Source organism: Cupressus sempervirens, chromosome 10, assembly GCF_028749045.1.
Source record: "Cupressus sempervirens isolate cs-2001-9-10 chromosome 10, ASM2874904v1, whole genome shotgun sequence".
NCBI classification, from domain to species: domain Eukaryota; kingdom Viridiplantae; phylum Streptophyta; class Pinopsida; order Cupressales; family Cupressaceae; genus Cupressus; species Cupressus sempervirens.
The window spans coordinates 522,041,097-522,055,881 of NC_143127.1; the positions used below are offsets into that span (position 1 = coordinate 522,041,097).

General features: G+C 35.1%; 1 protein-coding gene across 3 annotated transcripts in view; it reads right to left on the reverse strand.

The window, feature by feature from the left end:
• LOC149534939 (putative histone-arginine methyltransferase CARM1) overlaps positions 1 to 14,785 on the reverse strand; it is a 305,777-nt gene that overhangs the window by 276,822 nt on the left and 14,170 nt on the right. For all 3 annotated transcript variants that reach the window (XR_016356983.1, XM_089804488.1, XM_089804487.1), the window contains exon 3: positions 11,248 to 11,350. Coding sequence is in view for 2 of the 3 variants with exons in the window: in XM_089804488.1 (XP_089660614.1) it covers positions 11,248 to 11,350 (103 nt within the window). In the remaining variant the exon portion in view is untranslated. The remainder of the gene's footprint in view (positions 1 to 11,247; positions 11,351 to 14,785) is intronic.

Sequence of the window (14,785 nt, forward strand, 5' to 3'; positions counted from 1 at the left end):
ATCATTTTGGGGAAGAATTGATCACTCTATGTGGCACATTTGATCTCATAATTTGTAATAGTTTGGTTAGATGGGCTAAGTCAAGCACTTTCACTTGCAACACATACAACGGGGCAAGTGTGGTAGATTATGTAATTTGTTCGCAGAATTTGTATGAAAATATTGAAGAAGTTAAAATTGGAAAGCACATTTGGGATCTCAAATCAGATCATAGACCGTTGTACGTAAATTTGTATTGGGCAAAGGATAGGCGGATTGGAGCAAAAACCCAAGGCCCTCAATACCCCCCTTCTCAGGGCAAAATTTTGTTAACTTCAGAAAACAATAACACTTTCAGAGCTACTCTTAAGGAACTTTGTATGGGACACCCTATGTATAAACATGGTGTTAACAGTTATGATTTATCAAATCTGATTCATGAGGCTCTCTAAAAATGCAAGAGAGCAAAAAATAGAAAATCTGAAACTAATTGTTTTCCAGCCAATGCTTGGTTTGATAAGGAATGCAAGAGGGCTAGGAGGAACCTAAGGGAGTCAAATAAAACTAACCTTGACATTCAAGCCTACAAACAGATCCTAAAGAAGAAAAAAACTGATTTTATGTTCACAAGGAGAGAGGACCTAATTTTCTTGGGCAGAAATAACCCCAAACGTTTTTGGAAAGAACTCCAACCAAGGAGAAAACAAATTGAAAATAATAATATTACTACCACCCAATGGTTTGAATATGCTAAGAAACTTTATGAACAAGAGGGTGGAGTGGGACAGCCACCTTTTGTCAATGACGATACAAATCTTTTCACTGTAGAAGAGATAGAGGCAGGGATTAAGAAGTTAGGTGGAGGTAAAGCAAAAGACCTTGTTGCACTCCAAGCAAAATATCTGAAGTGTATGAAAACTCTTGCACAGCACATCAGTGAAATTTTCAACAAAATTTGCCAAGAAGGGTTTCCAAAAGATTGGACAATCAGCCTTGCAATACCACTTTTTAAGAGTGGTGATGTTAACAATCCCTCCAACTACAGGACTATAATGATCAATCCCCTCTTCACTAAACTTTTTGGCAGCATGATAGAAACTAGGATTAGCAAATGGGCAGAAGAAAACCATAAACGTGCTAAAGGCCAAGCTGGTTTTAGGCCAAAACACTCGACAGTGGATCACTGTGTCACTTTGAGACACATTATTGAAAAAGAATGGGAGAAAAAGGAAGAGGTATTTTGTTGCTTTGTCAACTTTAAAAAGGCTTTTGACACCGTTCCGAGAGACAAGCTTTGGTTTAGGATGGAAGAATTGGGGATTCCTATGCATCTCAGAGCTGCTATTCATAGGATGTACGAAGAGGTGAAAGTTAAAATCAGAACTTCAGATGGCATTTCAGAATATTTTAGGAGCGATATCGGGGTCAAACAGGGCTGCCCTTTATCTCCTACTTTGTTTGGTTTATATATTGACAAACTGGAAGAGTGGTTAAACATGCAAAAGGGTGAAGGCATTCAGCTAGGTGAATTTGTTATAAAGCTGCTCCTATATGCGAACGATCTCATTTTAATTGCCAAATCTGCCTGTGGTTTGCAAGATCATCTATCTTCTCTTGAGCGCTTTTGCGGTATGGTGGGGATGCAGGTCAATATCAACAAGACTAAGGTTATGATTTTCTCTAATAATAAAAAACAACACCAACATGAATTTTATTACAATGGAAGTGTTCTTGAAGAAGTTGCGGAGTACAAATACCTTGGCATCAATTTCAACAAAAAACTAAGCTGGTCTAGCAGCAGGTATAAAAGGATATTAGGTGGATGGAAGGCTTTTTATGCTCTTCAAAATAGGTGCCGTGAAGCAAAGTTGTGGGATTGGAAAACTATTCAAACCTCGTTCGGTCTTCTTGTGCTGCCAGTTGTTCTTTACGGGTGTGAATTATGGGCCAGCAACACTACTATAGCACAATGGAAACAAATTGAAGGAATCCAAAAGCGCTTGATCACAAGCAAGTTTAAAATCAAAAGCACTGTTCCATATGATATCATGCTAAGTGAAATGGGGGCTGCTCCTATTGAGCCACTTGCTATGGTTCGCCTTCTAAGCTATCTAAAAAGAATCGAAAAAATGGAAGAGGATAGATGGCCTAAAGTGGTCTTTAGTGACACACTATGTAAGCGAAAAAGGACATGGATGCAACAAAACATCAAATGGATGAGTAAATGGAATATTCAATTCAATATGTGCCCCACAAATAATAAAGAAATAAAGGTCTTTGTCATGGAGAAATTTTACAAGAGAAATTGGGGAAGCGAGATCGGAAGGAAGAAATTATATTATATAAATGAGTTCAACCCCGCTTGTGATCAACTCCAAAAAGCATACATAGGAGCCAACATTTCTTGGAGGGCTAAAATTCTTATTGCTCAACTGAGAACCAATTCTCACCAACTTCGTTGTGAGACCGGACGTTGGAAGAGGCCAAAAGAGGCTTGGGAAGAGAGAATTTGTAGATTCTGCAATTCTGGGAAAGTGGAAACTGAACAGCACTTTATTTTAGAATGTGAAGCCTAAAAGAGTAGTAGAGATAAATTTGCGGACACTATATGTGACAGTTCTTGGCATAACCTATTCAACGAAGAGTACATTGCGCAATTGGGTGGACTGATCATCATCCTGCACAAGCAGCGAACATTGCTACTTAAATCTGTTTGAGTTGTCTTGCTGTCCCATAGGCTATTTTTAGTCTCGTGGACGTTAAAATTTTATCTATCTATCTATCCGTTGTCAACAAGTTGTACAACACTCAAAATATTAGGTTTCAATCCATCCACAAAGAAAAAATCCTCAGTGTTAGTTTTTCCATCAAGAGTAATAGATCCTTTTCCTTTAATGTGACATGCTACATTATTTCCAACTCTAACTATTCCTCCATCATTACGATTGAATTCGAGAAATTTGTTTGTATCTCCTATCATATGATGGGAAAAACTACTATCTACAATCCAATCAGACTTTTTCTTCTTGTTGATGTTTTGGTAGCTTTAGTAGAAAAACCCTGTCAGATCAAAGAATAATTAATTGAAATTATATATATATATATATAAATTTTCAATTATATTAATCATATTGATGAATAGACATGTCCCATGAAGGGGCATATCTCTTGTCTTGGTTTATTCATCATATAAATACAAGGACGTTGTCATTTGGAAAACACATACCATACATAATGGCAGTGCTTAGTTCACTTGTAGCTTTTTCTTCTATGATGGGAAAAACTACTATCTACAATCCAATCAGACTTTTTCTTCTTATTGATGTTTTGGTAGCTTTAGTAGAAAAACCCTGTCAGATCAAAGAATAATTAATTGAAATTATATATATATATATATAAATTTTCAATTATATTAATCATATTGATGAATAGACATGTCCCATGAAGGGGCATATCTCTTGTCTTGGTTTATTCATCATATAAATACAAGGACGTTGTCATTTGGAAAACACATACCATACATAATGGCAATGCTTAGTTCACTTGTAGTGATCCTGTTATTTCAACACGGTACCAAAGCCAAGTAGGAGGATGTACAAATATAAAGAGCATAAATTGGAAGAAAAATTTAAAAATATTACCCAAAATGATGTCCAGGCCTAAGTTGTTCCTCAAATCACCCTCAGATCAATAGTATTTGATTCGTTGACCGAAGAGGGGATCAGATCCTTACAATTTTTAAGTAGCACTAATTCAAATTAAATAATGATCTTTAACGACATGATCTTGTTCGTCTCTTCAACTTAGGCACAAAAACTTGGAGTGTCCTAAATGTTCTTTGTGAACATCCAATTTGAGAGCACTATCTTTCCGAGCCTCTATGTGATACAACCCCAAAATGATTCCAGACCCATATGGGGATGCCAATCTTTAAAAGATGAGAGTTCCTAGAACTTTGACGAGAGTTGTGTCTTTGTCTTCTATGAAAAGATACTTTTTGAAATTTCTTCCTTATTGATTAGCAGAAGATAGTTATTACCGGCGAGAGCAAGTACAGGATTTGACAAGTACTTAGTTGGACAAATCGCAAGGTTGGTAACTGAAAGGTAAGACTCAAGGGAAATTGCCAATACAGTCGACAAACCCATAAGTAGTATCAAGTGCAAAAAGGAAATAGAATCCCCAAGCTCACACACAACATTAAACCTTACCAAAATCCAGGTGGCAATTGCAATACATGGTTGTTTGTTCTTCAAGCTACTATGAACAATATTTGAAGTTACCATAGAATTTGTTTACTGCGTTGGCTCAAATGGGAGGATTTATTTCTGTAGCAACTTTTATTCTGTGAAAAGTCATTTGGCCAATCATATGTTTTACATGTAAATGGCCATCATGGTTGACAAGCAGGATAAAGAAATAAGTTAGATGAGAACTAAGTGCTTGCACGTGGCAAAGGAAGTCCACATAGTAGATTATAATAGTAAGTAATATACAATAGTCTCGGGTAGAAGATTTTTGGAATGTTAGATTGTTTTCGTGTTCATTTGTTAGCAGATTGGGTATAATATGGTTATCCTCCTTTTGGGTTTCTTAGGGGATTCCTAGTTAAGGAGAAATGACGTGTATGGGCGTTACAAGAAATATAGAAGCTCATCCTACCCGAAATTCACCGAATGGAATGATAAAGTGAACGAATTCACTCCAAACATGAAATATGAAATTTGCTAATGGCAAATAAGGAAATCTGAAGAGAATAATATATGGCCAAAGCAATATCATGTCATATTATACCAAATTGTACACACGATGACTATGGAATAAAGGTATGAGGCATTGCATTAGGAAATGTGAAACAGAATTTATTAAAGTGAAACATAATGTCCATTGGAAGGTAGAGGTATCAGACACAAACCCGATGAATAAAAGTAATAAGGTATGATTTTTGAGTAGTGTCTATTTTATATTCTTTACTATTATAGTTAATAAATATTATATCAGGTATCATAATTGAGAACATATGAGGCAATAAATTCAATTACATTCGAGTTGTATAAATCAATTCAATATGATATTTAATAATTTGATATAATATTTGTTAAATATAAAGAGATTCATTATAGAAGTATGAAAGATAAATATTGAATAATATTTATTTAAGAAATTATTGATATTTTATGAGATCAATATACTATCTTATAAGAAGGGTGAAAGAAATTTAATGTTAGATGTAAAATTACCGCACTAGCAATGACGAGAGCAATCAAGGATGCTCATAAGCATTTGTTTTCCTTACAATTGTAATACATGTCATGTGTTTATCCTCTCTAGCTAAGAGGGAGTGTTGATGTTTTGGTAGCTTTAGTAGGATAAACCTATGAGATCAAAGAATAATTATTTAAAATGATATATATAAATATATATATATATAAAATTAAATTTTCAATTATATTAATCATATTGATGAATAGACATGTCCCATGAAGGGACATGTCTCTTCTCTTAGTTTATTCCTCATATAAATACAAGGACGTTGTCATTTGGAAAACGCATTCCATACATAATGGCAATGCATAGTACACTTGTAGCGATCCTGTTAATTCAACACTTGTCAACATGTGAAACTAAGGCTTTTTCTTCTCTTACTTCTTTTATTCCTTTTTCAAGGCTTTCTTCTTTAATAGCAACAAATCATATCTCATCATCTTCAACATCCCTATCATCTAGGAAATTTACCATCTTAAAATCAAGTTCATCATCTTCATTAACAAAGAAGCAATCTTCTAAGTATTCTTGACTTGTAGGGCTTTCTAGGCTTAAACTTATTTTCTCTTTTACAACATTTAGATGAATAATGACGAAGTTCTTTACATGTCCGACAAACAAGAATTTTTTTATTTTTAGGTTCTCTCTTCGTAAGTAGGGCAAGTCCTTCATCAATCTTCTTATCTTCCTCTTCCTTTGTTGCTTGTTCTCTAGAATAATCTCCACTTGTACTCACGCTTCTTGTCAATGTAGGATTATCTCTCTGTACACTAAAAGCAATCTCCACTCTAGGCAATCCTTCAATTTGTTTCATCCACAACACAAATGTCTACAACCTTCTAAGAAGGGTCTCTTTTGTATAGTTAGGTGTACAAGGAATAGCTTCTTCAATCATATGTGCCTTCTAATGGTAAGCAGGTGTCAAGGTCTTCAAAATTTTCCATACAATCTCATCTTCTATCTTTGTTCCACCACAACTTTTGATTCCAACAACAATCTCAAATATCCTACTAAAGTATCCTCTCATGGTTTCGTTTCCTGCATTTTAGCATCTTGAAACATACATATCCAACTAAACAATCTACCCTTCTTAGCATGTTCGTCACCTTCAAATCTCTTTTGTAAAGTAATCCAAATTTCATGTGCAAGCTTTAAAGATTTTACCTCTACATATTCTGATTCAAGAAGAGCTAACAACAGTAATTCCTTAGCAAGTGTATTCTGCATGAATAGATCTTTTTCAGTCTGTTCACAGGAGTCAAGCTTATCTTCATCAACGATATTCTTCTCTTTCATTGTAATCAACCAAAATTCCATAACATAACTCAAGCCTTAACATCTTCTCAACGTAACATAATTCCATAACATACAACTAACCCCAAGCATACAACATAATTCAATAACATAACTCGAGCTCTAACAAGAGTAGTCTTCATCTTCTCTTTCCAGTTGTCATAATTAATTCCATCAAACTAAGTACTTTCTTTCCTAAAATAAACCATGGATCTCCTCAAGCTGTCATACTTTTCATTAAATGAGCTAATGCTCTAATACCAATTGTTAGAAAGTAAAGTCCACCAAGATCACTAAGGGGGGTCAATATTTTTGTTATTTTTGAAACATAATAAACAAGAGATGCAACAACCATAAAAAGGTAACCATGCACAATTATACCAAATATGTTAACTAGGGAAACCCTTGATCAAAGAGAAAACCCTAGTGGGAATGATGGCCACAAGATGATGTACTAATGTAAAAGTTCCTGGTGAAAGGACAAACTCTATCAGGAGCCAATGAAATACAATAAGTACATATGGGTTCCTATTAGGAGACTTTGGAACCCTATCAGGAGATTCCAACCCTGCTAAGAGCAATGTCGGCCTTGTTAGGAGTTGAAAGGAGGACAACTGAAATCACTGTTCAAATAGCCCTAGACTGTCTTCACTATAAAATCTCCAGTATAACATATCCAAGTTCTGAGCTAACTAAACAACAACTTCTTTCTCAATACAATTCCTTTGAAGTTCACAATACATCCGCAACATCAACCTTTGCTCATTATTCACATCCAAAATCTCTCATAATATAACTTGTGATCTCACTAATCTAATTAACACACTCACAACCAAGGAAACAAACTTTCCTTTATCCCAAGTCCTAAAACAAGTATTGAGTCAGCCTTGAGGCTTTCCCAATTTACAGTGATTAATATAGGACTTCAATAATATATTACAATACACATTACATTACAATTAACACTTCCCATGAAGATTTTATCAATAGTCAGCTCCCTAGGAACAACACATTGAACAGTCTTCACAAATCCTCACAAAATGAATATCTGATTCCGCCACATGAACCATAGCGTCATAAACATGTCCTCAAACACAAACCAAGTACGTTGAACGATACTCACCCTCACCACAAAGATATAATGCAAATACAAGAAACTGTCGACTAGAAACACTCTTTGAGAACAATCTCCACAAAACTTTTTGTAACTCACACAAATCTTCATAACTCTTTCCGCGAACATAGACATAGCATCAGGACACGATCCTAAATTTACCTTCAAGTAGGCATAACATAACTCTTTGACCACGAACCACGTCAAACGAATCTTCCTCTACAACTATGGTTGAACTATCCAAACAACTAATATGTTGACATCAATGACAAACATTGTCATGAATGCAACACATAATACTCAAACATTACTCTTGCAAACTGCCCATACAAATACTCTAACATTACTCTTGCAAACTCCCCATACAACTACATCAAGCATTTATGTCGAATAGCTCCAATATTTTACCATTCAAAGAGAGCAATCTATCTCTGTTCTACAACAAAGAAGTGTTGTTTCTCCTCAGCAAGAACTCTATAACATAGCTCGACCTCTAACTTACCATTACACCGATAAACTACCAAGGCATGTATTCAATCGACTAATACAAATATCCACGTCTACAACTCTGCAGTTCTATATGCAACGCTAATGAACTTGTCTCAAAATGTTTAAGACGATCGTGTTGACATTGATAAATTCTCTATCAATTCCACAGTAACCTCTAAATGAGAATACTCCTCACGCAGCTACACAAATCTCATACCAAATTTTAATGATTTTTCACTTCGTATTTGATTATGTACAGAGATGAAACATTTAGCAACCTTGAACAGCACCAAAATCCAATAGCTACAAGAAATGTCAAAAGTCTTTTATATATATATATATATATATATATATATATATATATATATATATATATATATATATATATATATATATATATATATATATATATATATATATATATATATATATATATATATATATATATATCAAAGCTGCTAGTAGTTCCTGTTGTTAGGATTTTACCCAAAAATAGATGATAAACAGGATAAGGAAGATCCAAAAGAAACAAGAACCACACAAGATTACCCTGGGAAAACCGTTCTAGAATGAAGGGAAAAAACCTAGCCACACAACAAAAGATCACTTTATTGATAATAAAATTCAAGTGTACAATGTCTTTCGCTTGAAGCGAGATATATAACACAAAATGAGACCCTTCACATTACATAGAAAGGTCACCTAAGTTTTCCAAAAAAGAGGGCAAGTCATTACAGTAGTATTAGAGCCTAATTTCCTGCCACCCAGTGGGGTAGGAAAGTTATTTTATTTTCAGTGTTGTTGTTGCATTTGTAGTGACCAGCACTCTAATTTTTATTTTATTTTCCTATGGATAGACATAGGAGGACTAGTAGTTCTAGAAGCTAGTGGAGTAATGAGGAATTTAGCACAAAAATGAATGCTAGGAGAATATGGAAAAACTTAAGCTTCATCAACAAAGGTTGGCGGAGAGTTTGTCGGATCCAGAGACAGTTGAGAGGACAGCGAGGCATATGGCTTTTGCCTTTAGAAGGCCAACATCGAGATTGCAAGGAAGGAAGCTTGAGTTTTCCCCAACAGGTGTCCATGATGCAGATGTACCAGCATTTAGTAGGACGCTTGGTAGTCCTATCTGCAGTGTTGATGATGGACCCATTTCACTGAGATCAATAGATGTGTCAATACCCTTGGTGGATAGCGGCACTAAGCTTCAGCACATTGAGGTCCCTAAAGTTGTTGCAATTAGTGCAGAGATAGATGATGCAGTTATTATTACTGATACTTCAGGCTCTCTTGAGGAGAGAATTATTATTGGGAATTTGTATGTGAGTTGTCATAGTGTTGCTCCAGTGCAGGAGGCAGTTGCTTCCTCAAGTGGGACCGATGCACGTATGGAGTCACCTAGCTATAATGCTGGTGATTTGGGTGTTACAGCGGACTCACTGTTGTCTTTCATAATGGCCTGAAACTATTAGTGCCTAGGCCGATTCTCACACTGATCCACGTAAAGTCCTAGTTAGCACACCGGGCCATGGTAAAAAAGGCTAATGATGCATCAGAAAATAATGGGCTAGAAAAAAGGAACATCACAGTTTGTGAGGAATGGAGACTTTCAAGCCAGGCAAAACAACCTCGGAGCAAAGTGGCTACTGATGAGCAGATTGGAGTGAACTAAAGCCACTATGCTGGATGTGTTTCATTTTTGGTGCCTACACTCTTATGAATGAACATTTACAGTCAGTTTGAGCCCTTGAAAAGAGACATTTCACTTACACTTACCTTAAAACTGAGAAGCTGCAGTTGAACGGGGTTGATCAAAAGATCATTCAGTACAAGACGTGGATATCTGGGCTGATTTCATCAGCACTAAGGAGATTTTGACTTGGGCATTGAGAAATTCCAGCTAGCTGGGTCACTGTTTGGCTTCTGTGCAAACTAATATTCAATTTCCAATCTTCCAGCTACTTTTGGAGATAGCTGTGACCTCAGAAGTAAGATCTTCTTTCCTGTATTCCTGAGTTTAAAATGCAATATTCAAACAAGACTGTAATCAACTTTTAGTATTCACTTTTTGATAAGAGTTTGCAATCCTATATGATATTTTATTGTAGGCATATGAATGTCAAATGAAACTTGGCAAGTTGGCAGCACATATACCTGTAAGAAACGTTAATACAACCCAGCAAACTGCTCATAAAAGAGGGAAAAAAATGAAGGGAATTTTATAGTTGAACTCTTTCTAAAATTTAAATGTCCTTACTAGTACTTAAAACAATCTTTATATGTAACAATAGAAGGGTTGACAATGTCCCAACTATAGAGGGAAACAACAATCCAAAAGTTCCTAGGATGCATGTCGACTAAAATAATAAGGGAAGTCAATATCCAAGCTTGAAAAAGCAGGAGAATAGGATGATTACAGTATTCAGAATAAAGGTTGCACCAGCAATAGGCGAGGTTTTGCATTTAATATATATTAAAAAAACTCTCAAATGTTTTTATCATCATGTTAATAAAAATAGAGTCAATACATGTACTGAATAATTAACAAGAAACCTTCAAATCAAAGCAAACCTATCGATAATCTAAATACTAGCCCTGTACATAAATGAATCTACAGCGTAAAACTGAAAAAGGGCCAAAAGAATCAAGTTCTGATTGATTAAATAAGATAATCAAATTATTATTGAAAAAGTCAACCCTAGCATATTATGGCAGCATTATCACAGTCAAAACAATGATATTTGTACAGAAAAATATCTATCTCACTGCTGTCAAATGTGATAGTTCAATATCAGCAACCTCTATGCCTTAAATCTAGTTACCCAAATTTGACAGCAATCTCGTACCCTGTAAAATTCTGTATAAAGCATAACCTTCAGCACACAACTGACTACAACCATCGAACCCTGATATTTATACAGAAAGAGATCTAAATCGCTGCTATCAATGTTCCATTTCAATATCATGGACCTTTACACATTTAATCTAGTACCATAAGACATACTCATCAAAATGACTACAGCCCTCAAACCCTGTAAACCTATCGGTACATGTATTTACTGAAAAAAATTAAAATATCTCAAAAAAGCCTTCTAATAGCATACCAACTCTAGCAGATGTATCACTCTTCCACTCTGAAAAAGTAGAAGCAAATGCCCTGTTTTCTGCTTCTGTTGGGAATTGAATAGATATAGCTTGACAGAAGCTCTGGTGCAAAAACATTTCAGAAATTATTACTATAAAACATCATATCACAAAAAAAAAAATCTGAACCTTGCAGCATACTCCCACATGGAAAACATAAGCAACCCATCATGCATGAACCCATCCACAAATTCAATGACTGTTAAAGCAATCAAATCAAACAAAAATTCCAAGCATAATTCAAGAATTAAGTGCAAAGACTGTACTCAGTCTACTTCACATGCGAGGAAAAGATAATATATTATCGAGATGAGGTATCAGAGTCCTATCCTCTAACACTGTTCCAAGGCATTAAAAAACAAAATTGGATTTTTTTTTTTTTGTAAAGAAAAATTGTTTACCATTGAAACTGTATCTTACAGAAACAGCATTATCTATATGTATTAAACCCACACTTTGAAACCATTAAATCAGAATTATCTGTACTTCACCAGAATTTGATGTAATTGTAATTCATTTTTATTGACAAAAACAAAAGACCAAGCATTCAACCCTAACAGGATTCAGACGAAATATTAATCAAATTTTCCCCTAATTATTAAAATGCTTTACTTCCAGAAGTCAATCCCAAAGCCCATGTATTCAAAAAATACTAGGGAACCTGAAAATGGAAGTCACTCCTATATGGTTAACCACAAATGAAAAAACAGTGCAAATATATTATCTTTCAAGAACTATCAGAAGTATTGTAGCAGAATGCATAAGGACTGAGTAACAGATATAATTATGTGCTGTAAAGCCACTCTGACAGACCAACCTCCATTTATATTCTAGTTCAAGCCTCAAGGCTAAAGCATTGAATATCTAACAATGAATCGTAGATCTAACAACAAAAGATTATAATAAATAATCTCACATGAGAGGAGGTCTGTCACATATAGAATACACTTGAAGAAAATGATAAGAGAAAAAGGTAGCGCTACTAAGAGGTAAGAGCACTTATACAGGTACTTAAGCCTGTGGGCATAAAAAGGCCACCCACAATATAAGAAGATTTTTCTTCAATGCACAGACATTGAAAATGATTCTAAAGAACTCTCATCTTACCAAATAACATCTTCCAGCCTCATCCTGTTCTTTTATAATGGTTGCAAATGAGAAACTGGAATGGATGTGGGCTTGTCAAATCTTTTTCAAAAACGATTCCTGGCACAAAATTGTTTTCCCATAAGCATCTAGTTTTGAAGGCCTTCTCTAAACCAAAATTTTCAGACTCGTAACTTTATTGCAGTAATACACAGGAGGGATATTGAATATACTAGAAAAGGTCAACAATTCCGACTGATAGATCACCTCATCAGTTTGGTGAAGAATCTTGTAGAGGTCATGAAATTCTGGCATCTACTTCTGGTTTATAAATTATAATGCTTGAGAGGAGCCTTACGAAAGCATCACTTCTTAAGGACTATCACTCACACTGTTGCTAATCAATTAAATACTTCATCCGTAATCAGATGTTCACCAAGACAAACTGGAAAATATCTTAAAGATTCCAGGTTTCTGCAATCCTTTACAGTAGAGATGGATTTTTGAAAAAGACAAAGAAAGAAGTCCAAGGTTGTGTGGTAAATTGGAGAATATATGTTTCCAGCTCAAATGAACTTCATTTGCTGGACCTAAGAAGTGCCTTTGAAAAGAGATGAGAAAACTACACTGGAGGGGGTAAAAATGGACAACTTCCAAAGATCTTTCTTAATACATGGAATATTGTATCAAGTTACCATTCTGCAAACATGTCATTTTAACAACTAAGACAATAGCCCTTCTGACAATTTCTGCTTGACTATCCAACTCAGAATGATACCAATGCAACACAAAAGCTCCTTCAGAAGTTGTTCGCATGCCATAAAGCCAATGACTACCACCAATGAATAATCTGATCCATCAGTATAGCACTCTGGCCCAACCCGCCAATCACATAATTTATGGAGGTTTGCTTGCACCTCTGACTTGCAATGAAAATAAGCTGCACAGATATTACAGTTGTCTCTCTGGCATACCAGCTGATGCCCAAGAATAAAATTTAAGCCATCTCTTTTTGACATTCATAGGAAAATACCCATCTCACTCGTTGAAAAGTTTTGTTCTGAAAAACTAACAATGACCCTTCGTAGTACAAGCATCCTTTTCTAGAAAAACCTTCTTCAATTGAAATCTGTTTATCAAATACAGCCAATCCTAGTACCAAAGATACATTTATGCTTACCGGCAGTGAAAACTGTAATAAATCACAAAAAATCACTAGCATAGAAAGGGAGACAAATGTTTGCAGCTCCCTTGTAATAGCGAAAATTTGTTTTTTGTGTCTTATTTACTTTATATGGATAAAAATGGATTTAAAGCACCCTGTTATTAGTCAACTACAGGTTCAAGCATTGTTCAATGTGTGCTCCCTAATAAGCTAAACATTATTGTAAAGTTCTGCAAATCCTTTTTATTCTGAATCAGACTTATAGTTCAGATTCAAATGGCTGAGAATGATCCTTTAATAATATGTATATTCAGATTGTTTGAAGCAGATATCACTAATCTTTAATTCGGGTCCAGTCCTCTATATTCGATCTTGGATGATTAATAATATCTCTGCTATGTAATTCAAAGGAAGTAGAATGCTTAGAAGATCAGACTGCTGTGTGTATGTGTGTCCTCCAAACTGCATTAACAACCCGTACATATATCCTATCTAGAGGGTATGTCCCTCAAGGGACATAACCCTTGGCATTAACAAACTTACTGTTTTCTCTAAGCCAGCGATCTTTAGTAAACAATTTAGTTAGGACTAACTAAATTAACCAAAAACTAAATAAGGTGTTATCTAGAAATCGCTGGCACCTCTAGAAACAATGTATATTAAATTGAATGCCAATTATTAGGAATATATGTATAAAAGAGCAGGTACGGTCTGTACCATCAGACCTGTAGGTTTATCTAGGTTATATTCTTAACAATTATAGCCTCTTCTAATACAAGATATGAACAGCCACTATGACTCAAAGACCAATGATTGTGACATGTAATTTATTCTCCAAATCAGAAACCGAAAAATGACTTGTTTACAATGTGTTCACTAAGGGGAAAACCAGAAACAGCAACCCTCAGAAGTGTCAAACCAAAAACACCTCATGGTGATACAACAAAACTTTTTCATATTTTTGAGAAATAGGAAAAACAGTACAAAAGGTAGAGAGCAAGAATTACAGTAAGAAATTTCAGCACAGGTTTCAAGCTTATTTTCCACTTCATAGTTTTGCCAGGTGTGGGGAGTTGTCTTTCATTCACATTGGAAATATTTGATAAACGAAATTGGCTCATCAAGAATCAACTGTGATTATATCCACAAGTCTTGCTTCAAACATCCTAAAAATGTGACTACTGCTGTGTTCTCAGCGTGAATGTACATTTCAGCTTATAGCTCATGTCTTGCAAGCAGAGATTCAG